General features: G+C 61.6%; 1 protein-coding gene across 2 annotated transcripts in view; it reads right to left on the bottom strand.

Moving 5' to 3' along the window:
• Positions 1–2,915: 2,915 nt before the first annotated feature.
• AP2A2 (adaptor related protein complex 2 subunit alpha 2) overlaps positions 2,916–26,585 on the bottom strand; it is a 77,028-nt gene continuing 53,358 nt past the window's right edge. Inside the window, exons 6-22 of one of the 2 annotated variants that reach the window (XM_069471870.1) lie at positions 26,419–26,520; positions 22,421–22,529; positions 20,505–20,655; positions 19,090–19,258; positions 17,506–17,643; positions 15,165–15,347; positions 14,773–14,870; positions 14,251–14,482; positions 13,943–14,116; positions 10,862–11,025; positions 8,765–8,847; positions 6,667–6,756; positions 5,218–5,341; positions 4,211–4,327; positions 4,040–4,109; positions 3,824–3,958; positions 2,916–3,272 (exon numbers count right to left, since the gene is read on the bottom strand). In XM_069471870.1, coding sequence (XP_069327971.1) covers positions 3,195–3,272; positions 3,824–3,958; positions 4,040–4,109; positions 4,211–4,327; positions 5,218–5,341; positions 6,667–6,756; positions 8,765–8,847; positions 10,862–11,025; positions 13,943–14,116; positions 14,251–14,482; positions 14,773–14,870; positions 15,165–15,347; positions 17,506–17,643; positions 19,090–19,258; positions 20,505–20,655; positions 22,421–22,529; positions 26,419–26,520 — 2,217 coding nt within the window. In that variant the 3' untranslated portion in view covers positions 2,916–3,194. The remainder of the gene's footprint in view (positions 3,273–3,823; positions 3,959–4,039; positions 4,110–4,210; positions 4,328–5,217; positions 5,342–6,666; positions 6,757–8,764; positions 8,848–10,861; positions 11,026–13,942; positions 14,117–14,250; positions 14,483–14,772; positions 14,871–15,164; positions 15,348–17,505; positions 17,644–19,089; positions 19,259–20,504; positions 20,656–22,420; positions 22,530–26,418; positions 26,521–26,585) is intronic. The other variant, XM_069471871.1, reaches the window with a different exon arrangement.

The following is a 26,585-nucleotide window of genomic DNA, read 5'->3' as shown; positions in this document are numbered from 1 at the left end:
TGGGGCAGACCTGCCGTGCCCAGCCCCACTCCCAGCCCAGGCACATGCTGCCGGGTCAGGTCAGCCACTCCACACCCTGTCTGCCACAGCCCTGCCCTGGCACCTGCAGGCTGGGGAGGTCCTCACCCGGGGACTTGGCATCCACGCCCCCAGAGCTGGCCTGGGGAGGGAGCCCCCTGTGAGTGGGCAGCCCCAAGGCAACCCTGACCCTACCCCTTGCCCCACCCTGGCTTCTCGGCAGCTTCAACGTGGACACCCAGCAGGTGGACGTCCGCTGCAGCTGCTGCCAGCCACTCAGCTCCTATGAGCGGCAGCTCGAGCTACCCTGCCCGGACCCCAGCGCACCCAGCCGGCGGCTCGTGCTCACCCTGCAGGTGTTCAGCAGCTGTGGGTGCAGCCCCCAGGGGTGCAGGGATTAGCAGGGACACTGCTTGCTCTCCTGGGTGTGCAGGGCTGCAGGTTGAAAACAGGGACAAACACCGCTACCGCCACCTCTGGGCTTGTACAGGCAGCCCCCTTCCTGGTGACAAAGTGTGGCCTTGGAAGGGCCCTCGGACACAGCTCACCTTTGCGGGAGGCAGGGGGGGGTTCTAGGCAGAGGCTCCAACCGGCCACACTCCTGCAGACCCTGACGCGGCAAGCGCAGGCCGGGGGCGCACAGGGCACTCCCAGCCACAACTGCCCATCGCCCAACCCCTCCCAGCTCCTGCCCGCAGCCCCCCAGCCCCCCTGGCACCCGCCCCTGGAGCGGAGCCCCCCGAGCAGATGCTGGGGCAGATGAGGCAGGGATGGGAGGGGCAAGAGGCTCAGGTCCGCACCACACAGAGAAGACGGGCAGGGGCTGCCGCCCGCACCCGGGAGACCAGTGCCATCTGGAAATCGCAAATAAACGGGTTCTCGTCAAGGCAGAGGCTGGTCTCCGAGTGCTGCTTTCGCCACCTCCCAAGCCCCTCAGGAGTGACCCCAACTCACATCTGCACCCCTCGGCCACCAGGACCTGGGCGGGGCTGTGTCCCAAGTGGGGCCGGGCTGGGAAGGGACACACCTCTGGCCCTGGGCCCCTCCCCTCCCTTCCCGTCTGTCCCGAGAGTCTCCACGGAAGCCCACCATCCTCGGGGGCCACCCTCCCTGGTCTGCCCCTTGGAGCCCTTCCTGCACCCTGAGGGGGCCGGGCCAGGCGGGGGCTGCCCAGGCAGGGCCCACGTGAGACTCGGCGGTTCCTTCCCGGGAAGGAAGCCCAGGGTGCCGCGCCCCAGCACACTGCAGAGCAGGGGCCACGGCCCGGAACCCCAGCCACACGCCCAGAATCGGACTGCTGGAGCCACATCGGGTCACTGCGCTGCCACTCGCAAGCCCACGTGCCCAAGGCAGGGCCACCAGGTCATCAGGACCCTGCGCCCACACCGCCCCGGGCCCGTGAGGTCCAGGAGGATGTTTTCTCCCCCAAAGACAACACACACGACCCAGGTCACTGTTGTAGAGTTTATTTTTCTTTCACAAGGAGCACACTGTACTGGCAGGCACCTGCTCCGGGGCGGCGCACGGGGAAGGCCTCTCCTCCGCCCGAGGGAGGGGTGACAACACAGGAGACGTCGCACCAGCTGCTGGTGACCTGGGAGCAGACACCACACGGGCCTGGCCGTCCCTCGGCCCACACGGTGGTGAGCGCACGCTGGGGACAGAGTACCGTCTGGCAGTCTGGGACATCACTCCGGCTGCATGGCCAAGCCCAGGGCTGTGAGCCACGGTACACGGGCACAGCCACTGACCACAGCCTCCACGGACGCAGAAGGGCCACCACGGCCGGTGCTGGCTCCTCGGATACCGTCACCCTCTGACCGGAGTCCGACATGCTGGAACATGAGCCACACAGAGCACGCGGGTCCCACAACACGGGGGCACTGGGACCTCGAGTGGCTGCAGCCCCCGTAGCTGCCCAGGACCCCCTGCAGCAGGCTGACGGCCAGGGCGAAGGACCATGCGCATGTGGCCACACACCCTCCACGTCCCTTGAGGCCGCACAACTGTGGGCTCCCCCACTGCGGGTCAGGCAGAGGGAAGCTGCTCTGACCTCGGTGCCCACGTGCCTCCTCAGTGTCCTCTGCTACAGGGGACAGCATGTCTGTTCAGGACAAACCAGCCCCACCTGTGTCCGCGCCAACCCCAGGCACTGGCCTCACTCCCGAGGCCTCTTAACCCCGCTCCGCTCTCCTGTCTCCAGGCGCCAGACGGGCAGCCCGGGTGCCAGGGCCAAGACAACAGGGGAGAGCTGGGCCACAGGCGGGCAGCGTGCTCCGCGTGGCTCGCGTCCGGGGCCACCGTCCCTGCATGCGGCCTCTTGCTTCCCGACCAAACACAGGTTCCCCTCCTCCACCCGTGGCCCTGGCGGACCTGCCTCCACAGGGCAGGCACCTCCAGGTCCTCAGGCACAGCATGGGGATAGCACACTCGTTTGAAACCAAAAGGGGAACAATGTGTGCCCCCTCCAGAGCCCCTTGGCACGCCCCTGCCCCAGAACTGCAAAGTTAAGGTCTCAGGCAGCAAGAGCATGACAAACAGCCTCGGGAACACTGGTGCCGGGAAAAGAGAACAGACTTAAACCCAGCCAGGAAATGCGCTTCCACCCACAGCTTCGTTAAAAACGGATGTTTCCAAGTTCTAGGTTAAAATCCTGCCCCAGACAGACTGTGCAGCTGGTGCAGCAGCAAACCCACAAGGACAGCTGCGCCCGCCTCCCAGGGCCCTGCCGTGTGCGGACGCGCTGCCTGGCCCAGGGCCCCCCGCAGGGACGGCCAGGCAGCCGAGGGTCAGCCTCACGACGGCGCGATGGTGCCGCCACGCTCAGAACATCAGAGAGCAGATGAGCAACACAGCAGCGGCATTTCAGTAAAACCTCAACAAAATTTCCACTTCCGTTCAAACTTCTAACCTCCCTTTAATTTGTAGATTCAACCACGGAACTGTCTTGATTTCTATAAAAACTGATCCCAGGGTCCACACTCCGTCCTCCGCACTCGGCCCCTGCAGGGCTGAGCCCCTCCTCCGGGGCGGCCCACGAGGGACGGGCCTGGAAGAGCGGCCGGGAGGCCGTGCGCTGCGGGACGCAGACAGGGTGCGTGTGTGCAGGAGGGTCACCGAGACAGAGGCGGAGATGGCGAAGGCGCACGTGCACGGCCTGGCTTCCCTCCTCGCGATCAGAACTGCTGCGACAGCAGCTCGCACAGCCTCTGGGACACGGTCTCCTTGCTGGTCCGCAGCGTGAGCCGGTACATCTGCAAGAGGCACAGGGTCAGTGCGGCCGGGGCCCGCGGGCTGCGGCTCGGCCCTCTGGAGGCCTGAGCACCGCACGCTCTCAGCAGAGGAAACGGGAAAGTCTGGCGACAGCGCGCGCCAGCGAGACGGGAACCTCACACGGCCGTGCATGGCACAGTGGCCCTGGGGGCAACCTGGCAGCTCCTCACCCCGCTACCCACACGCCTGCCGGGGGCCGGCAGCTGCTCTCTGGACATCACCCAAGTGACGCAGAAACAGGTGTCCGGCAGGAGAGCGGGACACACGCCGGCACCTCCGGGAGACGGAGCGGCGCTGGGGGAGGAGGGAGGCGGCGGCACAGGGGAGCGTCAACAGCCGCGAGCACACGGGTCCCAGCCCGCTCTGTGCCGGTCGCCGCTGGGGGGAGCTTTCCGGGTGATGGGAACGTCACATGGTTGTCGGGGTGGTGGGGAGACCAAGCGGGCCACGCTGAGATCCGCACGCCTGGCCGTGTGGAGGGGGCAGAGCAGAGACCGCAGCCAAGCGCAGCCGCGTCCCCGAGGGGCCTGACCTGGGCCTGCAGGTTGGGCTCCAAGCGCAGCAGACACCCGGTCTGGGTGGTCTTGGTGTGGATGATGCCAGCCCCCACGAAATTGGCAGGGTTAGGGTCCACTTCTTCAAGCAGCGCAGAACCAAATCCAATAATCTGCCCAAAAGAAGCGGGAGACCAACATCGCACAGCGTCGCAGGCGGCGCGCCCACCGGAGGACGCCCGCACGGCCCTCACCTTGGCTTTAGTGATCTCTGTGTCCATCGGGTGCTTCGCCTTGAAGATGTTCTGCACTTCCTGCTGGGGACTGGGGGCAGCAGCGACAACGCTGAGCATTCTGGGCCGGAGGCGAGACCACCCTGTGCAGTGAGCCCCTCCCGCCCGGCCCCCGGGACCCCGGCCTCGTACTTGCTTAACTGCTTCCAGCGCTGGAAGAAATCCTGAGACGACATCTCCGTGGGCTGGAAAAACTTGTTGAGGGTGATGGGCAGCTGAACAGACACGTTCTGGAAGGTGCCCCCATACCTGCGAGCAGCAGGGGCCCATTGGGGAGGGCAGAGGGCAGGGGGCACATCCCCAGGGGCCAGGCAGAGGCCGCGGGTGGAAGGTGTCCCCATCCACCAAGGGCCATCTGAAGGGGGCCAAGCCTCGAGCCCCCACCCTGCCACATGCAGCCCCGAATCTCCTCCCAGCAGGCGGCCACAGACCCCCTGCGGGACACCCGCGTGGCTTCGCCTCTCCCACTCATCTGTTTCTTGGAACCCCAAGTCTGTGTCAATCGTGTGGGATTTTTCCCATGAAAAGACAAAAAGAAGCATTTGTCTACAAAATGAAACAAAAATTTGCACGTTTGTTTCCCCAAATTCTGCAAAATACACAGTCTTAAATTCTCCATACTTTTAATGTTTGAAAATGTGCTTTTCCAACACTTTTGGCCCTGCAAACACCCAGCTGGGAGCTGGCTGTGCACACCACGGTGTCGTCATCTGAGAGCAATGAACGGCCACACACAAAACACTTGTGTCTTTGAAACGTAAGCAAACTGGAGCGCGCAACTGAGTACAACCACACAGACCCACACCGGGGACCAGCGTCTGCGGGAGGCCAGCTGCCAGTCTCCCCGCGGCGTCCGTCCGGGCCGAGCCCAGCGGGGACGCGGGGCCGGGGTGTCTGCCACGCCGCGGGGTGGCCCCGTGTCTCAGCAGAAGCGCCTGGGCTCAGAAAGACCCCCCGCTGCCCGGCCGAGGGCGGCACCCGAGGCCCCACCATGGCACTGCTGTGCTGCCACCCAGCGTCCTGGCTCGCGTCCCTCCCCACGTCCTCGGCGCCTGCGCACAGCGCATGTCGGGAGGGAGACTGAGGCTCCGTGAGGACCTGCAGCCCCGGGCGCAGCTCAGGCCCCACGCAGCGCTCACCTGAACTGAATGTTGAGGACCGGTGCCTCCGTGAAGTCGGACACGCACTCAATGTTGACCACCTGCTGCACCTGGGCGCCCCCGTCCACGGTGGGGTCCACGGGCTTGGTCTGCAGGTTCAGGTGTGCGCGCGTCAAGGAGTCCAGGCCACGGCGGGGCGCGGGGCCGGCAGTGCCCGCCACGGGTCCGCGGCCACGCGAGGGAGGGGGTCCGGCCACACACGCCACCCGGCCCACCCTCCACCCCGCCGCAGCCCAACATCAGACAAGCCACGAAATGCCGTCTGCATCTCATTACTACCAAAGTGGCCCTTCTAAGGAGTCGCTCAGATTCATATATTGGCCATTTTACTTATTTGCTTCCATTTTACGAACCTCAGCTATGCAACGTGCGTGCAGATTTTTGCGGCTGTTAGCAGAAACGCACTCGGTATTACAGCAAGACAACTTCAGGGATTCTAGAACAGGCTTCCGAGCACTACGTGCATCAGAAGAGAATCTGCCCCACTTTGGCAAACAAAGGGCTTGTGTGCAAAACCCCCACCCCACGGAGAAGCGGTGGTTCCCGCCAGGCTGGGCCCAGGAGGCCAGCAGGGAGCGGCCAAGCGGCCGCTGGGCTGGGTGCCTCCCCCGCTGCTGGGGAGCCCTGCGGACCCCGAGGAGAGACGCCAGGTGGGCTCTGTAGAGTCAGGGCTTCTGCCCCGATCTTGGGCAAAGCCTTCAGTACAGCTGATGCCACGTACGTGTATTTTTAATGATGGTTTTGGAACACCCAGCTTTAGCAGTCTGCATTTAAACACGCTCCCCTTAAAACGAACGTGGACCAGCCCGTGGTAAGGAGGTCACGGCTCCACACTCGGCTCTGACCGTAACTCCCAAGGGGAGCCGCTGCCCTCTCTGGCCAAGCTGGGGTCTTCGTGCCCGTTTCTCTCGGGGGACCTATCCTCGAAGGAAGAGACACCCGGACAGCACCACCGGCACCCGCGTTCCCACCGTCTAGCTGGGAATCTCTAACAACATCCCAGGCGTTTACCGAGAGACAAGTCTGCGGTCTGAGCAAGGAGCTGCCGGGCGCAGACGCAAGCTCGCCGGGTGTGGGGGCTCCACCCCCCCGGCACCGTCACACTCTGCGCCCGTGGCCCACCTGCGAGACCTGGCGGAGAAGGAAACCGAAGTGCCCAGGGACCTAGGAGAAAGTCGCAGGAGAACTGACACGAGCTGAAAAAGGAAGTGCCTCCAGGCAGCCAACGGAGAGGGGACACGCCTGCGTCTCGTTTCCAGACGCACTGTCAAAAATTAGCTCCCAAATACGACCGTCACTACGGCTTCTGGAACTATTCTGCTATTTTGACCAAAGCAAAAACAAAAACAAGAACAAAAACCTTCCTCAAAAGCCGCCTCTACACCCCAGACTACTCCGTGTCTGCGTGGGGGCCGGGACCAAGGATATGAGACCGAAGGTCGTCCGGACAGATCAGCGTTGGAGTGAAATTCAGGAACTGCGTGGAGGTCTTATTACCATAAAATATAAACATCCGACCTAGGAAACAAAAACAATTTATTTTACACACACCATTTCACACTTATCCAGAAGGATTTATCCTGGACAATGTCATCCTGAGTAACAGTAATACTGGAAACAAAAGCGCCCCTGCAAGCCCAGCTGAATTTCATTATTGTGATCTACGATTGCTGTTAAAATTAAGAACAAATTTTTTGTGGTCTCAAAAAAAGCACGCCAGAGCTGGGCACAGGGACTGCCCTGGGCACCCTTCTCCTGCGCCTTCCTCCTACGCAGCCACCCGAGGACGGCGCCCACAGGGCAGAACCAGCAGACGCCAGGCTGGGAGGCTCGGCTGCACCTGGCGGGGCCTGGCGGGGCCATCTCTGGGGACGCCCCGGGCCGTGACTACAGCACACAGACACCCACACCTGCTCCGCTGCCGCCCCCCGGGCAGCCCCGCGGGCCGGTGTCCACACGGCCGGGCACTGGTGTCACCCAGCGGGGACCACCCTCCAACACCAGGGCACGCGAGCCTCCCTGCAGCCGGGTCACCACCCTGCACAGGCCCACACTGAGGACGCACTGCCAGGTTCGATGACTTATGTCACCGTACAAACCTTCACAAAAGTCTTTGTGAGTATTTTCATACCCTTTGAATTCAGAAACCAAATAAACCTCCAATACTCTAAAAGGGACAGTTTGTCGTCACTCCTCCCACGATTTAAAAAACAAGAACAAAAACCTGGGTGACGTCGTCATGGCGGAGAGCTGGAACCCTTGTCGCATGAGGAACCGCACGACCCCGTCTGGGAATGACTCTGCCGGCCCTCCCGACGTTCCCAGAGGGCCCGGAGGCAGGCGTCTCCTTCTCCCCTTTCCCACACTGGGCTGGTTTCGCACAGCAGAGAGAACGGGCCCTCGCGCCTGGGGGAGGCAGGGGCCGCGGCCCAGAGGGGCTACTGCGGCAAACCCCGGGGTTCGGTGGGCTTTGTTCCCCTCAAAGGTTTTTTCCTTTCTTTGTTTAAATTGTGGGAAATACACATAACCTAAAATTTACCATTTTCGCCATTTTTAAGCATATAGTTCAGTGGCCTTAGGCACATTCACACCGTGGTATTTTCACCACCACCCGTCTCCAGAATGTTCTCGTTTTCCCAAACTGAAGCTCTGCTCCCATCAAGCACTGACTCCCTGTCCCCCCCCAACCCTGCCCCATCCACCCCGTCTCCACGGGTCTGCCTGCTCTGGGGACCTCAGGGACGCACCTCACGGCACTTGTCCCTCTGCGTCTGGCAGCGTCCTCAAGACTCGTCCCCGCGCAGCTGTGGCAGAACCTCCCGTCCCCCTTCTTTGTCCTCTTTTAAGAGGCTCAGTCTGAACTCCCGGCCTCAACAGCGTCCCTGCTCCGGCCTCCAGAGCAGGAGTTCCCAGGCGTGAGCCACCGACTGCCCAGCCAGGAGCTCCTTCTCTCTGAGGCTGGATAATGTCCCACTGCACGGAGAGCCCACGTGTCACTGACCACTCGCGTGCCACGGACAGCCGGGCTGCCGCCACCCTCGGCCACTGTGAACGGGGGTGCAGACTCCTCTTGGGGACCCTGCTCTTAACTCCTTTGAGGACACACCCACGCAGGGCTGCTGGGCCACGTGCTGATTCTGTTTCGGTTTTGTGGGGAGCCGCCGCGCTGCGTGCAGAGTGGCTCTCGGTCACGCGCCCAGAGCACAGGGCTCCCCCACCCGCCCTCGCTCCTCCGTGGCCTTCCTGACGCGCGAGGTGGCACCTCCCGTGGGTTTGGTTTGCGCTTCCTGCTGACGGATGACTCTGAGGACCCTGTCATGGGCCTATGGATCATTTGTGTGTTTGGAGAGACGTCTTCTCCAATCCTTTGCCATTGTTAACCGGGCTGGTTTCTTGCTGTGGAGTTGGAGGAGCTCTTTACCTGCTCTGGGTACCAGGCCCCTATCAGTGTAAGAGCTGGAAATATTTTCTCGTAATTTCCTCTAATTTCTAAGAGAAGTTTTAATTAAGTAATCTAAACACATACCTAAATTCTGCCGAAATTCAGACTTAAGTCCAATTTGAAGCAGCTGGTTTTCAAACAACACACCATTATTTTTACAAACAAACCTAGGGGAGAAGGAATAGTATGTGCGTCACTCAAAGCCGCCGGCTGAAATACGAGGGTTGTTTGGGAAAACCGCGCTGAGGCCGGGAAAACCCCTATGGGACACCAGGGAATGAAAAAGCAGAAAGCTGTTCCCAAGACCATCAGAGCAGGCAGCCACCAGCTCCAGAACGTGAGCACAGCCGGGGACACAGGCGGTGACACAGCTGGTGACACAGGCGGCCCGGGAGGGACGTGAGCGGTCCCTGTGTCCAGCGGCTTTTCCTGGAAGTGCTGGTCCACAGTCAGCGCCCCTCGCGGACACGGACAGGACGGGGCATGACGCACGCTCTGCACGGACCAGGCTCCACGCTCCCCTCCAGGGGGGCGTGACAGGCCACGTGTGGCCAGCGCCTGGCCCGAGCTGGGCCCCCCCACCCGGCCTCATCTGCACGGTCGACGCTGCTCAGGGAACCGGGACCTTGCTCACTACCAGGGCATCTGTCTACACTACACAGAATTAAGGAAAAATAAAATAACGTTTGTCGGTTTTTGCTCGTGTTTACCTCAGAAGAACTTGAAAGTTTTCTGACATACGGGACAATGGCGTGGTGAGCTGGGTCCCGAGGAAACGAGGGGGGCAGGCGGCCCGCACGCCCCCCCCCCCCACGCCATGGGCACTGGGAGCCGGCGCGGCGCGGGAGGGAGGGCTGTGGCCAGGGCCAGGCGCGGTGGGGGGCGGCAGCGTGCGGAGGGCACACGTGCCGGACGCTGGGGCACCAGGGCGGCCACCTGGGAGAAGCTCCGCGGACGTGCGGAGAGCGCATGGGCCGCGTGTGGCCTCTGGCGCAGCCTCAGAGACGGGCAGGCGCCGGGGGACGTGTGTCCTGCACGGGAGGGACCCCCGGCGCCTCGGACAGTCCCTACGTGTCCCCGGCAGGAGAGCAGGCCGCGGCCACGGCCAGGCCGCGGAACCTGGGCTCTGTGTGGTGCTTCTGAATCCCACACGCGGCCGTTCTAGGGCACGTCACAGGCCTGTTTTCAGCCAGAGAGGCACCCCGCGCCTAACCTGTCCTTCCCACGTCATTCTCAACAGCAGGAATCTACTGTGGGGACAGAGGGCCGTCGCCCCCGAGCTCCCAGCAGGGCAGGGACAGAGGGCTCAGGGACCCCTCACGCCTCCGGCCTGACTCAGAAACAAGCAGACAGGCGAGGGCAGACGGCAGGGGGAGAAACGCACAGCATCAGCCGACAGAGAGCGAAGGACAGTCTGACGCTCGTGTTTTGAAAACGGGGACACAGGGACAACGAGGCCGGGACAGACCCAGAGGCCTCAGACACCCACGGAGTCAGGCAGGAGGAGAGACGCCCGGCAGGAAGGCCCAGGCCGTGCACAGGGCAGGGGCTCTATGAGGGTCCTCGATTAACCAACTAAAGAATGTTTCTTTTAAAAAAAAAACCAAAGGATGGGAACCCAGAAGACAAAGAGGGAACACCTAAGTCAGGCTGGAAAGGGCTGAAGGGGCAGAAGCAGCAGCTGCAAACGCCCGAGAACAGGTGCAGGGCGGCTCCAAGGCCACCACACGGACAGGCACCGCCCACGACAGGCCCACGTGGCCGCTGCTTTTGTGGTTGTTTTGAGACAGGGTCTCGCTCTGTTGCCCAGGCTACAGTGCCGTGGCGTCACCACAGCTCACTGCAGCCTCCAACTCCTGGGCTCAAGCCATCCTCCTGCCTCAGTCTCCAAAGGGCCGGGACTACAGGCGTGTGCCACCACGCCTGCCTCCATGGGGCTTCTTTTACCTCGCTTTTCGTTCTTGAAATGGCCACGTCATGAACAGCGGCAGGCCGTGCGCAGGGGCGGGGTGGGGCGTCACAGAGCAAACCCACCCACACAGCACGGCTCCCGTGGCCTCCCCCGAGCACAGTAGCCGGGAGGGAGCAGCGCTGCCCACCTCTGTCCAGCTGGCCAGGCCCCGCGCAGGTCAGGGAGCTCGGGGCACAGTCCCACCTCCAGGACTCAGGAAACCCAGCTACCTGGCAAAGTTGTCTTCGGAGCCGGGAGCGAGGGGTGCGGCCGCGGAGGCAGAGTCTGAGAACACATCCACGAGCAGCCCGCCGCCAGACGAGGGTGGGGGGCCCGTGGGGGCGGCAGGGGCGGCCCCCAGACCCAGCAGGTCCGCCGACGGAGACGGCGTGGACTGGAAAGGAAGGAAGGGGAGTGTCGGCGTGGAGCCGCCGGGCCCGGCTGACCCCAGGCAGCTCACGCACCACGGCCTCGCCCACGGCGGCCACACGGCCGGGCCTCGCCGGGCGGGTGAGTGCTGACGGTCATTTCCTGGGAGCAGGCGCACCCTGGAGTCGAGCCTGAAGATAACCGCACGTAAAAGATGAAACACAATTTCACACAACTAGAAAAACAGCCTATATTTTTTCCCAAATGCTATTTGAATAAAAAAAAAGTCATGAAACAATTTTTACCATGAAAGAGATCAAAAAGAAACACGGTTTCAGAAACAAAACATGTATGTCTCTGCCACGAGAATAGGTTTTAAAGGATGAAAAAGCAAGCAACTAACTTATTCGGGTACATTCTGAGTTTAACCATTAAGTTTTATTCAGTCATGGATAAAAAGTCGCTGACTCTGCAGCACAGACGCTTTTTAAAAAATAACTGCTCTGCGGTTCTGGGCAGAGGTCAGCCGAGCACCACGGCAACGTCAGGCTCAGCTCCGCCCGCCGCCGGCTCACGCTCCACACGCGGCAGCACGGCCGCCGCACACAGGGCCCCCCGCACGGCACGGCACGGCACGGCACGGCACGGCACGGCACGGCACACCCGACGCCATGCGAGGGGCATTCCCCACCCAGCCACGGGCACTGTGGTGGGGACCGTCACCGTGACCACGGGATGCTACAACCAGAGACGCGACACCTGCCTTGAAGACTCACGTGAATGACTTCAGTGTCCCCCTGGACGTCCACACGAGTAAAACACTGGTTTATAATTACCCGAGTCTAGACCCTCAGGCTGTTTCGCATGAACGCAGTTAGGGTGCCAGTAGGGTGCCAGTAAGGGTGCCAGTAGAGTGCCAGCTAGGGTGCCAGCAGGGTGCCAGTAGGGTGCCAGCAGGGTGCCAGCTAGGGTGCTACACTGCGTCTTAAACTGGCCACAGTGCAGGGAGGTCAGGAGGGGCCTGAAGTCAGAAACCTGACTGAGCTCACCTGGAAGAGGCCCCCTGCCACGTCCAGTCTCGCTGACCCTCACCGCCTGCTCCGGGCACAGCCCCCCCAACACCCGTCGGGGACTCCCAGGTGACTCCCCCTAAGCCACGCGCGAGTGCCACAGCTGAGCCCCGGGGGACCCCCACTACGCCCACCCTGGGCCTCGCCAGACAAGCCCACGTGTGGCCAAAGGCCAGAGGCCCACACACACTTCACGGCTCAGGGCCACACAAAAAGACAAGTCAAATAAGGTCCCACTGAAAGGAGACTGACGCCAATTGTCAAACCAGCCACCAAAGCCCCTCTGAGAGGAACGAGGGTGCCCCGCACCCTGCCCAGGCCAGGACAGGCAGTCAGGTTTGCGAAAGGCTTCGAGGTGGCCTTGCTGAGCGCGACGGGCAGCCCTGCAGGGTTTGCGTCCTCCTCTACGCACGGCCTCCCTGGCTTGGAGCCCGCAGAGGAGCTGCCATTTCTCCCTGGCCTGGAGCCCGCAGAGGAGCTGCCATTTCTCCCTGGCCTGGAGCCCACAGAGGAGCTGCTGCCCAGTGTCCCTGGGAAGGTCCCTGCCCTGGCACAGCACAGGCAAACCTCTGACCCGCCGTCTGCCTCCAGCAATCCGTGCCACTCTGCCAACCCAATCCATCAACCAAACCTCTGAAGCCAGGAAGACCTTCGTGGCCTCTTCAAAACCAGAGCGTCACGGTGCCCGGGACAGAGGGAGAGACGGCCTGAGGACGGGCGCAGGCTGCACCACGCGGCGCCTGGTTGCTGACGTCCCACGGCACAGGTTCCAGGCAGGCCGCCAGCTCTGCGGAGCACACGCAGAAACGCTAACAGCGTCGGCAGAGCCGACCCCCCACGCGACTGCCAGGCACAGCGGAAGACGGCCGGGGAGAAAACGTGCATTTATGGTTCACGCCAAAAACGACCCATCACGAAATTCAAGCTCCCGGAAGCCAAGCAGGCGCCAGAAGGCAGATGCGACAGCGCCGCAGGACAGATCAGGGCACCGCGGGGGGACGGCATCGGGCTGGGCGCTGCGCCAGGACCCTGAGCGGGGAAGGGGAGGACGCAGACGAGATGTCGCGCTCTGGAGCACACAGGCCTCGTCAGGGCCTGGCCGCGGTCCGCAGGGGCACAAGTCGCCCCCACGCCCGGCAAGGAGCTCCAGGCTCAGATGGAAACACCCTGTTGACGAGCGAACTGGCCGGGCTGTGGCCTCTCTTCGCGTGGCACACGTCACCACGGGGGCCTGCCCTGGCCACGCGGCCCCCTCCCTGGGCCGGCATCCTGGGGAGGGAACAAGTGCCTCCAGGGTCCCCTGTAACACGACAGCAGAAAGCCACACGGGCCCCTGGGGAGGGGTCTCGGCGACACGGCTCTGACAGGACAGCCAGACGCCCGTGCACGCCCAGTTCCCGCCCCAGTCAGGGAGGAAAAGGAACAAAACTGCAACTCTCAAGGTGACACCTCTCACCCAGCAAGTAACAAACGACGTTTCATTGACGTGAACTCTCATCGTGTCACACACATGGAGAATTAGCTGTGACCCAAGTCGCTGCAGAAAACCTCTGGGACAGGGTGAGGCAAGTGTGCTCTGCACCAACAAAGCGTGTGGACAGGCCTCCCACGCCAGGCCGTCCCGCGGCAGAGGCGGTGACCACCTCCCCCAAAACACGCCGAGACGCAGAGCAGGACGCCTGGGAGACACGCCCCGCGGGCAGACGCTGGCCCGGCCACGGCAGCCGGGCTTGGACAGGGTGTGCAGAGCCGCGTGCAGAGACGGCGCCTGAGCCTGGCGGCCGTGAGCGAGCGGCTCTGCCCGACAGGCCAGTGCTCTGCCGGCCCTGGGGGGCCCGAGGGGCCTGGGCGCGCAGCAGGCGAGGGACCCACCGCAGCGCTGGTGCTGGCCGGCGCGGGCTCGGGGCCGCCGTTCACGTCCACGCTCCTCTCCCGCTTGGTGTCCTCCAGGTCCGTGACCGTGCCGGGGCCCTTCTTCTTCTTGAGCTTCGCCAGGATGGAGGATTCACGCTCTGGGAACGGCGGCATCTCCTCCAGGACGGTTGCCTGGTCGGGAAGAAAAAAGGGACAGGTAGGGACAGGTTGGTCCAGAGCCCCCTGGCTTCCAACGCCCAGACGCCGACGCGGCCCCACCGCGAGGCGGGCCGGGCGCACACGCACGACCCCCGCGCGCTGCCCACCAGGATGTCGGTGCTGGCCACGGTGCTGAGCCTCAGGTACTCCACGGCCCGCTGCTGCAGCTCCACGTCCGCGTTGCGCAGCTGGCTGTCGCCGCGCAGCACGTCCTGGATGGTGGGCTTCACCTCCGGGAACAGGTTCACGAACTTGATGTAGGTGGACAGTAGCAGCGCCCGGGTGGGCACGCTGCACAGGTGGAACTTGGAGTGCAGCAGGTTGAACTGGACCAGAGGGCTGGGGGCGGGGCGGGGCGGGGACGAGACTGTCACCTGGCTCCGCTCGCCGCCACGCCCGGGCAGGGGAGGGGCGTGGCGAGGAACGCTCCACGGCCCAGACGCGGGAGGCCCCACTGCCAGTGGCAGATCTGACGGGAACGTCCCCTCTGACGGGGCTGGCCACTCGCCCCACCTCCCCCCACAACTACAACCCTGCTTCTGTGTCACTTGCAGGAAAAGGAGACTCAATGCAGAACAGAAGGGGCCTCGCCGGCCTCGCCCGGCTGGGACCCCTCCCCGGTCTCTTACCTGGACCTCGGGTCCCCGGCTATCAGGTTTCCAAACTCCCCGAGGATGTAGCCGCCCACTTTGACCAGGTTCTCGTGGCACGCCGGAGCCTGGAGGGCCTATGAGACCAGGGACACGGTGACCGGGTGCACAGGGCCACGCGGGGTGTGCTGTGCGTCAGCGTGAGCCCCCCAGAGCTTCCTGGAGACCCCAAGTCTGAGCCCCCGCCCGGCTTCCCCCAGCACCTGTGACAGCAGGGACGCCCGGCTGGGAGTCAGGCGAGGAGAAACTGAGCCCTGCGAGGTGCCAGCAGCAGAGCCGGGACCTCCAAGCGTGGCGAGCGGGCTCAGGACGGCCCTGGAAACCGCACCCCCGTCCAGCCGGGCTCCCCACCTGCCCCCGCCGGGCCGCACCTCGAACACGGTCTTGGCGGCGTAGCCCTGCACGTCGTCCCGGTTGATGACGATCTGAATGACGCGGTACCACACCTCCTCACTCACGTAGTCACCGGCGATCCGGATCAGGTTCAAGATGGTGTCCACGTACCAGGCGTAGTCCACCGCGTACTTCTCGGCCAGGATGGCGACCTTCAGCACCTGCGGGGGCGGCCGGTCAGGGGAGCCCCAGCTCACACCGTCACCCAGCGTCGGGCAAGGGCTCTGGAAGGACCGACCGTCTCTACACAAGCTCAGGACGCAGAAGCTCTCCCTGAGCTTCCAACGGAGCCCACGAGCCCGGAATGTTCCAGTCGCTGACTTCGCCAAGGAAGGCCACACAACTGCCCGGAAGAGGCGCAGAAAGGCCGAGCCATGTGTGCAGAAGCACACGAGAGCCTCGCGCAGGGAGCGTCGAGCCCCCCACAGAAGCCGTCCCCAGGCCGCGGTGGAGGCCACCTCCCACCCGGGCCTCCTCCTCCCACGCCCCAGCCCTCGGGGCAGCCGCTGCACTGGCCGCCCTGCTCTGGCCTTTTCTGGAAGACCTCGCCTGGGGGCTGCCTTATCCTCTCTCCGTGGAGGGCGACACGCCCGCCCTGTGGGCAGGGAGTGAGCTTGCTCAGGTCTAGAGGCCCAGCGCCCAGCACAACCACAGACAACACGTTCTGACACGCCTGGCTGGACGGACAGGTGGGCTCGGCACCCTGGGATGAGACGGTGTGTGTCGCACTCTTCACGTGGGTGGAGCAGACGGGGACACGCACTCGTCAGAGGGCACCTGAGCGGACACTGAGCTGATCAGCGCACAAGGCAGCACCGAAAACACCCAGGACGAGGCCCAGGTTCTCGCGACGGCCGTCCCCAGGGCCAGCCCCACCCACCACAGGCGGCGAGACCAGGCTACGCTGCCCCGGCCAGGCCAGAATCAGGCCGCCGGCCACAGTGGACAGGCCGCCTGCCCAAGCCCTGCCCTACACTGAACAGCCGTGGCCTGGCCTTGAAGCCACCCTCTCCCCACCAGCCGCCCTCCAGGTCAGCTCCGAGAAGCCCCTGTCTCTGCTGGGGCAGGGGGCAGGGCCTCGCTGACGTATGGGCGGTGACAACCACACCCCTCGGCGCAGAAGGGCTGAGTAAAGTGAAAGACCGCTGGAAACCCACGAGTCTCCCCAGGCATGACCGGGCACGACCGCGCACACCTGCACAGGGCTGGTCCGTCACCCGCGGCCAGCTCTGACACCAGCACTCTGCAAAGCTCCCGAGACCCCAGGTGCGTTTGCTCCCCAGAAAGACAAGTAAGGAAATGCTCTTCAGTGGGCACAGTGGCTCGGGCCTGTTACCCCAGCACTTGGGTAGGCAGAGGCAGGAGGATTGTTTGAGGCCCACGGTTCGAGACCAGCCTGGGCAACATAGTGAGTCCCCGTCTCTACAAAAAATTCTGAAAATTAGCTGGGCACAGTGGCCTGGAGTCCCAGCTACTCAGGAGGCTGAGGCAGGAGGACCGTTTGAGCCCAGGAGTTCGAGGCTGCTGTGAACGGTGATCACCTCACTGCACTCCAGCCTGGGGACAGAGCAAGACCCTCTGTCCCCCCAGAAAAGAAAATGCGCTGCCCCCGCCAAGGGAAAGGGAAGAAAATGGTTTTCCTAGATCCTGTGTTTCCACAAAAGGGATGGGAAGGAAATGAAATGGTTTTCCTACGACAGAGAGGATGTGGCCCGGCTGGTAACAGGACAGCAGCCCATCGGCCCTGCAGACCCCGTGGCCGGCGGCCTCCCCGCTTACACCCCACCGTCCACAGCACAGGGGTGGTCACCGAGAGGCCACCCAGACCTGGGTGTGCAACAAAGACAGTGCTGGGCTCTTCTCTGCTGGCCACGAGGCCACTGAGAATTCTTCCCTCAGACTGCGGGTTACGCTCCGTCCCGCACACAGGTGCCTGCTGAGGTTCAACACCTGGCAGGTGCACACTTATTGCAGACGACAAGACTAAGGCCAGAGCCAAGCTACGGCTCAGAGTGTTTCCTTCCCAGAGATGTCGAGAAACACAGAGAAAACACGCCCAGCGAAGAGCCCAGCACAGACCACTGCAGCCCCGTTCAGGCCTGGCGCACGGGGTCATCACACTGAAAGGACAGCAGCCAGGACGGCCACTAACAGCGGGCTCTTGTGTTACTGTGTGACGGCAAAGCCAAGGCCGAGGGACCTGGGCCTGGTACCCGGAGGCCCAGCCCAGCCTGGGAACACAACCATGACACACTGAGGAGCCCATGGTGGCCGTCAGCTGCGGCAGGAGGGGACTCGGACGAGGCCGTCGGGACTCACAATCTCTTCTCGGATGGAGTAGTCAGCCGTCTCCAGGTAGCTCAGCATCTCGGCCACGATCTGCTGGGCGTTGCTGCGGTCGCACATGGCGTAGAGGAGGTCCACGGCCCGCTGCCGCACGCTCACGTCCCGCTCCGTCTGCGGAACAAGGCGCAGAGTGAGACACAGCACCGACAGAGCAAGGCTTCGTGGACGTGGTCACGTCCACGGCAACACACGTGGCCTGTAGCACGAGCGTCCACACGCTCCAACCCGCACAGGCGGGACAGCCTGTCCCCACGCCCACTCCGACCTCCCTCACCTGCATCTGTGTCCAGGAGGCCAACAGGCCCTGGTCTCACTGGGCCCCTCACCCCGACTCGCTCGCCCCCCTCAGTCTCTGCACTTGGACCAAAGGGGTCTGGACGGCCCAGAACAAAACTGCATCTGCCCACCCCTCCCAGGCGTGGCCAGTGGCTCTGCGGCCCAGCACGGGGCCTGGTGTGGTCATCAGGCCCCTCTATTGTGTGGTCACAGACCAGCACCTCCCAAGTTGCCAGGGAGCTGGTCCCGAGGCAGGTCTCCGCCTCGCCCAGGAGAGCCCTGCAGAGGCCACGCAGCACCGCTGTGCCCGAGAAGCACCGGTGCAGGTCGGGGGAGGGCTCCTGCCAGCTGCCACCGCTGCCACCGCTGTCACCGCACACTCCCCAGGGAAGGACAGAGGGGGCACCGCGAGCTCTGGGCGACGCCCACACCGAAGCCCTTCGACAGCCTCCTGTTCCAAACAGGCAGCCAGGCTGGGCGCCGGGGCCCAGGCCTGCACCCCAGCACCTCGGGAGTGGAGGCGGGAGGCTCTCTTGAGCCCAGGTGTTCAAGACCAGCCCTGGTAACATAGACCCGTCTCTACAAAAATAAACAAACAAAAAACCCAAAATAACCCCCAAAATGCCCGTGAGCGGCACGTAGGCACCAAGGGGTGGAGTGGGGCCTGCTCTGCCACAGCTGGGAGGCTGAGCTAGAACCGGCGTGAAGCCCCTCTGCCTCCGGTGTCCCCACAGGGCCGACCGCCAGGCCGCGGCAGACGGTGTGTGCTGGGCCACGGGCGACAGCCCTCAGGGCGGCTCAGGGACAACAGGGACAGACGATGGGAGCAAGAACCTGGACTGGGCTCTCCCAACTCTGGGACCTTAGTCCTTGAAGGAGTGAATTTTCCTTCACAAAGCGGGCGTTTTCTTGGACATGAAAAGGACAAAATATTCCTTCTACCAGGAAGAGTCACTTCTGTTACTGAACTACTTAGGACTGTGTGCAAGAGGCCACCCAGCGTGACCTTCCCACGGCAGCCACGGAGCCGCCACAGACACTCAGTCGTCAGCCTAACGGGGACAGCCGGGCCGCTCCGCCGTCGCGGGCAGCGTGGCCTGGAGCCGCCGCAGGACCTCAGGGCAGAGGGGCGACGGCGCCAGGCCACAGCGACTCAGTGCTGAGGACGGGGTCTGTGTCGACAGGAAGCACCGCGCCCCCCGACCGTCACAGGCGGGCCCGGGGCAGCCCCCCGACCGTCACGGGCGTGCCCACGGCAGCCACCCGCGGACGAGCACTTGCCTTGAGAGCGTTGATGACGGTGTCGATGTGCGTCTTGACGGCCTCGTGGGAGAACTCGGAGCTGGCCAGCGTGCACATGCTCTCCAGCGCCAGGTAGCGCAGGTTGGTCTCCCGGTGCTGCAGGAACTGGCCCAGCTGGTTGCAGGCGCGGACGAGCAGGTTGGGCTCACTGCGCGGGGGGGCAGAGGGGTGCGGGTTTCCTTCACGCGCCACACGGACGGGGCGGGGCCGAGTGCCAGGCCGGGCTCGGACCGCACGGCAAAGTGACACCGTGCTAAGCACCGCCACGCTGCCCGAGACCAGGAAGCCCCAAACCCCGAAGGCAGCTTTACATCCGCTCTGCACATAAACCACCACGAAAACCGGCAGCTCCCGTACCGGCGGGGGCTTTTCTGCACGTGTCTGCAGAATTCCACCAGCCCCAAAGAGCTGAGGACGGGAGGAGCCTTCGCAGACCAGCAGCCCCTGAGCTTCCCCCGGCACCCCCCAGTGCCCCACGCGGCCGGTCACGCGGTGACCAGAGCTGTGCCCTCAGCAGCCCTCCGGGACGGCCGTGCGGGAGCCCCGGGGAGGGGCTGCGGGAGGGCCAGGCAGGGGGCCGTCCAGTCACCAGAAAACTCAGGGACGGCTCGGCCCGCTCGGTGCTGCCTCCTGGTGACTGGGTTCTCCTCCCCTGCGAGTAACAAGGACGAGGTTTCCTCCCACACTGCAAGTTTTATCCTAACGGTTCCCAGCCCTGCTGAAGCGACTCTCAGACTGTCCTGGGAAACTACCCCTGCGAACAACACTGCTGTAGAAAACGGTTGGTTTTAGCTGCTCGTAGGGAACGTCTGCCCGCGGCCTGGCGTGTCCTTCGTCACCAGGGGCCTGGTGGGCGCCTCCTACCACCCTGCCCACGAGCCGTGCCGACACTCTCACGGAACCCTCCCTCCCACCCGGCACCACATGCAAGAGCACGGGGGGGCGCAGCGTGGGGCTGAGCAGCACAGGCCACGGGGCAGCCCCCGGTTGAGCCGCGTCTCTGTGCAGCGTGGGGGACACAGCCACCACCACGGCCCAGAACGACCCCAGGCCGACTCTGAGTGCAGCTCACGCCACGGGGCAGCCCCCGGGACACATGCGCGACATGGTCCCCGTGCGACCACAGGGGAAGCCGGGCAGGGGCCGGTGGTCAGGGGAGCGGCAGGAGGCCCCGGAGAGACCTCGGCCAGCAAAGCAGCAGGTGGGGACGCTGGGACCAGAGAGGACAGGCCGGGCCGGAGAACAGACGGCGGCTCCGGGGAGCGTGGGAGCCGCAGGGAAGGAGGGGCGGCCGTGGCGCACTGCAGTGCCGCGAAACGGATGAACACGGAGTGGGACCCGCCCCGCCAGCGTCGGCGAGGAGGAGCGTCGCCCTTCCTCAGCGGCCACCTCACCTGTCGTGGTGGATGATCAGGCTGATGGCCTCGAAGAGCACCGCGTTCTTGGCGTTTGAGTGCTGGACTTTCTTCGACTTCGGCGGCTCCTGGGCTTTGTTCAGGATGGTCTCCAGGCACTCGGTCAGGCGGCCTCGCACTGCGGGGTCTTCTGGGCGAAACGGGGAGATGCCAGCAGGTTCCGGGGCCCTCGGCCACCCCAGCCCGCGCCCCGTCCTGCTGCCCACTCGGGGACCGGCTCTCACGACATGCGCACGTCTCGTGTTTTCAATGGTTTATGCACATTTGTGGACACAGGTGAGAGCATTTACACAACTGTGAGAAAATGCTAAGTATCCCTATTCAAACGGTGTAAATGTTAAGAAGAAGAGGACTGAACAGCCACGGTAACTGCACACACATTTCAATGCAAATGACACGGATACTCTTGCTGAGACACGGACACGGAAGTCTAGAGAAAAAATCTGAGACACATGGACAAGACACAGATCAAAGAGTTTGAGGGAAAGGGGACGAAAAGGTTTCTCTACCTGATACTCTAAGAGAAAGAGACAACACGTAAACAGCAATAAAAAAGGAAAAAATTTGGGGCTGGGCACGGTGGCTCAGCCCGTATTCCCAGCACTCTGGGGGGCCGAGGCGGGAGGATCACTTGAGCTCGGGAGTCTGGGGTTGCTGTGAGCTACGATGACACCACTGCACTCTAGCCAAGATGATAGAGTGAGACTGTCTCAAAAAACAAATTTAAAAAAAGAAAAAAATTTTAAGGTTCTACTAGAACCCGAAGAAAATAATCAATCAAAAAATAATGAGAAACCAACAAAAACACCAGAACATCAGAAACAACTCACACAACACGACTAGTAAAAAAAAAAACCACACCCCACCCAGCCGTACAGGAGGGGGACAGTGTCCTGCTGAACCCCTGGCAGCCACACGGCAAGAACGCAGAAGGGCTGTCTGACGCCACGCCGCCCTGAACGCAGCCGACCGCGTCTGATCTCGGAAGCGAAGCCGGGCTGGGCCTGGTTAGTGCTCGGACGGGGGAACTTGGGAGGGCGGAGGTTCTGCCAACCGCATCACAGCAGAAACGGCTGCAGGGAATCGGAAACTGGCCCGAGAGGGGGGACGGAACGAGGACACGCACACGGTGGGCAAGCGCGAGGGGCCTGAGTCTGCGTCGCCCCAGAGCTCAGAACAAGCAAGGCCAGACGTTCTCAGGCCGCAGACGCAGCCGGACAGAAGAGCTGGGGCGGGGGCGGGGCCGTCAGCAGGCCGGGCGGGCGCTGCCTGGGCGCGGCGGGAAGCCCCGGACACCCAGTTCGTGCAGGGGCACCTGCCACACGGTCAGAGTTTCTACCTCAGGATAAAAACATGTTCAGCACAGAAAGTTACAAGAAATATCCTACATGAAAGTAAGTTAGAGTAAAATACAAAGGTTAGAACAACAAAGCCATCTTTGCAGAGGACAATTTGGAATCTGTGACCAAAACTCTAATGCACTTTCTTCCACCAAGGAGTTCTGTTTCTAGACCCAAACCTTAGGAGCCACACGTAATGTTTTAGGATGAAAGATGAACATAAAAATACCTTTGACATGTATATGAAGGTTATACAGATCATTAAAATTTTGGGATACAAAGTTCCTAATGGATTCATCTCATTGAAAAAGATTCTCACAAAAACTGCGCAGCCCGGACACGACAGAAACACAGACAAGCCCACACCTTAACACAACCGCGAGTCCCCCAGTAACCGCCCCACGGAAGCAGAGACGCAGGCGGCGGCAGCAGGAGGAGCCACGGAACCAGAACCGCGGCCAGTGACAGACTTCGTGTGACGGTAAACAAAAGGCTGACGTCCCAGGCACGGAATCACCCCGGGGAGGTGGCCGGTGGCCGCGCCGCGGCGGTTACCTGGGGGAGGGTAGCACTGCAGCAGCCGCAGCAGCTTGACTGACAGCCAGGGCGCCGGGACGAAGTAGTAGGTGTAGTCCTGGAGGTCCGTGGAGGCCGACGTCACGATCTGCAAGGCAGCAGAGGCAACGAGACACGCTGGGGACGGCTCTGTCCAACGCGCTGGAGTATTTAATGCTGCCCTTCCATCTTTCGGGCCACTGGGAGGGACCGCGCGGCACCTTCCGCAGGCAGCTCCGAGTGCTGCTGTTCTGGGCTCCACGGCACAACGCGGCCAAACAGCAGCCATCACACTCGGTACCAAGCACCACGGTGCCTGCACGTGGCACTGGCGTGGCAGACCCCGACCGAGCTTCTGAACAAAAGACCACCGCCACAGCCCACGATCCACCAACACCCAGGCCAGCCCCTCCCCCTGCTGCTTCAGGGAGGGCAAGGGAGAGCCTCCCTCCCTACACAGCTCACCTGTGGGACACCTGCAGGCCCGAAGTGAACCCTGACCCCTGCCCTCAGCTGCAAGACACCAACCTAGACACAGGTCAGGGATACCTCCCTGCAGTGAGGTGAGCACGAAGCTGTCTGCCAAGGAGGGGACTGAATACACACACACCAAGCAGGAGAGACAGGAACCACGACACGTCTGAGCAATGCACAGGCACAGCCAACACACGCTCTCTTGGAAACGTGCTATGCCACTAAAGCCATGCTCAGAAATTTATTGCTTTAAATACACATATTTGGTGCCGGGCGCAGTGGCTCACACCTGTAATCCTAGCACTCTGGGAGGCCGAGGCGGGAGGATTGTTTGAGCTCAGGAGTTCAAGATCAGCCTGAGCAAGAGCAAGACCCCATCTCTACTAAAAAAATAGAAATTAGCTGGACAACTAAAAATATATAGAAAAAATTATCTGGGCTTGGTGGCACATGCCTATAGTCCCAGCTACTTGGGAGGCTGAGGCAGGAGGATCGCTTGAACCCAGGAGTTGGAGGTTGCTGTGAGCTAGGCTGATGCCACAGCACTGTAGCCTGGGGAACAGAGTGAGGCTCTGTCTCAAAAAAAAAAAAAACAAAATGCATATTTGGAACAAATACAAAGAAAAGCAAAGAAAATTCACCTGAAAGGTTTACAGCGAGACTAGCAAATTAACCCAGAGAAAGCAGACAAACAGAAATAATAAAGACACAAGCAGAAAGTAATAAAGTAGAAAAAATACAACAGAGAGAACCAACAAAGTCAAATGTTAATTCTTTGAAAAGAAGTTTATACACACTTGATTAAACTATTCGAGAGAAAACGAAAAGGTGCAAACATCCAACGCTGAAACCGAAAAGGAGGCGCCGCTGGGACGGTGCGGAGAAACTTTCCGCCAATGCACCCGAATGTTTAGATTAATTAGCAAAAATCAAGAAAATGCAACTTAACCAAAGGTGATGAAAGAAGAAATAGAAAATGTGACGTTTTATGCCTTATTAAATAAATAGAGTCCACAATTAGAAATTTTCCCACAAAGAAAACCCAAGTTCAAATGGCTTCGCCAGTTTACAATAAAAACGTTCAGCAAACCAGGGAGAGACAGGAACCTCTCCAATGTGACGAGGAGACCCCACGACAATGTCACAGCAAACAACAGCTCAGGGTGAAACCCTGAAAGCTCCCCCTGCCCCCCCAGACAAGAAAGGAGACCGGTCACCCGTCACCCTCGACGCCACAGCAGAGGTCTGAGTTGAGGCAAGAAAGCGGGAAACACACACAGTGCAGATGTGGACTGCGGGAAAGCAGCCGGTGCCCCCAGGGGGTGTGTGGAGCACAAGGAACAGCCACAGACATCAAGCACCAAGTGAGTTTAATCACTGAGGGAAAACTGTCAACCCCAAGATCAACGTGCAACAGTCAACTGCGTAATACAGGGTTCAAATGATTTTTGACAAGTGTGTCAAGACCATCAGTGGGGAGAAGACAGTCTTTTTAGCAAAGGACGCTGGGAACACTGGATGTCCACGTGCAGAGGACTGACGCTCGCCCCTACCTGGCCCCGTGCGCAAAAGTAGCTCAAATGGATCAGAGACCTGAATGTGAGACCTAAAACAACACAGCTCTTAGGAGCACACAGGGCAGAAGCTTCACAGACTGGATGTGGGGTGACTTCTTAGACACAACACAAAAGGCACAGGCAACAGAAGAAAAAACAAACCAGCAGGACTTCATGAACACTTCCGCACGTCCAGACCCTCCCAGCAGAGTAACGGGCAGCCACGGAACGGGAAGCTCACTTGCAAATCGCAAACCTGGGGAGTCACATCCAGAATATACAGAAAACTCCTAAAATTCAACAACAAAAAACACAAGCGCCCCAATTCAAAAATGAGCAACGGATCTGAACAGACATTTCTCCAGCGACGACACACAGACGGCCAATCAGCACAAGGAAAGATGCTCGATGTCACCAACCGCTACAGAAACGCAACCAAAACCAGCAGGAGACGGCGCCTCACGCCAGTCGCAACGGCTGCTGCCGGCCATGGGAAACACCAGGTGTGACAAGGACGTGGAGAAACCTTGTGGCCGGTGGCGGGAACGCAGAACGGAGCAGCCACGCGGGAAACAGTGCGGTGGTTCCGCAAAAAACTGCAAATGCGACGACCGCTTGGCCCCGCGATCCACTTCTGCACAGACTCTGCACCACTGAGAGCAGCCGTCCACGCGTGTTCACGGCAGCACCGCGCACGGCGGCTGCGGCACAGACTCAACCCGGTGGGCACCGAGAGACACGCGGGCGAGCAAAACCTGGTGCGCACACAGCGGAAGTTCTTCAGCCTCAGACAGGAAGGAAATTCCCAACACGCCAGCAACACGGGTGACGCTGGAGGGCATCACCTGAGAGAACAGGCCGTCCCCTGCGACCCCACGCGAGGCACCAAGTGCTGCCAAACTCACGGAGACAGAAGGTAGAACGGTGGCTGCCCGGGCTGGGGACGGGGTGGGAGGTGGTGTTGAATGGGAACAGTTTTAGTCTCACAAACTGAAAGAGTAACGCAGACCAGGACGGTGGCGATGGCCGCCCAGCACTGAACTATACACTTAGAAACGGTTCGGGTGGGCCAGGCGAGGTGCCGCCTGCGGTCCCAGCTACTCGGGAGGCTGAGGCAGGAGGATGGCTGCAGCCCAGGAGTTGGAGGCTGCTGTGAGATGGGATGATGCCCCTGCTCTCCAGCCTGGGCGACAGAGACAGAGAGACCCTGGCTTCAAAAACAAATCCCAACACCACAGAGCCAGAGTGGCTAAAATCCCAGAGGACACGCACAGGCTGGTCTGGCCCTGTCCATCTCCTCAGCTTGACGAACAGCCGCCACAGCCCAGCCGGGCCACGCCTGCGTGGACACCCACGGGCACCTCACGTGCGTGGACACCAGGAGACACCCACGGCTGCCCTGTGACTGCTAGAGCAGTCACAACCGCTTCCAAGTGGCAGGCAGCTAAACGATCAACGGGACAGTGGATAAAGTATATACTCACACAGCTGAAGTCTACGCAGCATCAAAAATAACTGAACAAAAGACACATAAAACAAATGTGAGATATTCACAAACAATGTTGAGCAGAACAAGTCAGATACAAAAGAACAGATGCCGTAGGATCCATTTACACGAATTCAAAACACAAAGCCAAAGGACAGGGTTTCGGATGCATGCTCGGGTGGTAAAATCGAGAAGGAAGTCAGGACCGCGGGTCCCCTCGGCGGGGAGCACAGGGCTCCAGGCAGCGGCCGCCCACGTGCAGGCTGAGCACACACTCACGCGATGGCCCTGCGCCCTGTCCTGCCCACAGTGTCCTCAACGACCGAAAAGGTCGAAAGAAAAGCCAGGCACTAACCAAGGCAGTTTCCATTCCTGGATTTAGAACCGGGCCAGGTACCTTGCATTCCAAAAGCAAACTAATAAGCAAATTAACTTATTAAGACAAAACACCACCCTGACTCCTGCCCCCCACAGGCACTTACTCTGCTTAACCTCGAGACGGCCAGGGAGACGGACGTTTTGAACTCTTCCGGGTTCTTCTGTGCGAGGGTGGTGATCAGACTTGTGGCGGCAGTCACCACGCCCTGAAGGAAGAACACACATGTACAGCGGACACTTGGATTCCAGGCAAAACACTTGGAGCTGACCG

This window comes from Eulemur rufifrons, chromosome 6, assembly GCF_041146395.1.
Source record: "Eulemur rufifrons isolate Redbay chromosome 6, OSU_ERuf_1, whole genome shotgun sequence".
NCBI lineage: Eukaryota > Metazoa > Chordata > Mammalia > Primates > Lemuridae > Eulemur > Eulemur rufifrons.
This window is presented reverse-complemented; position numbering and strand designations above follow the sequence as displayed.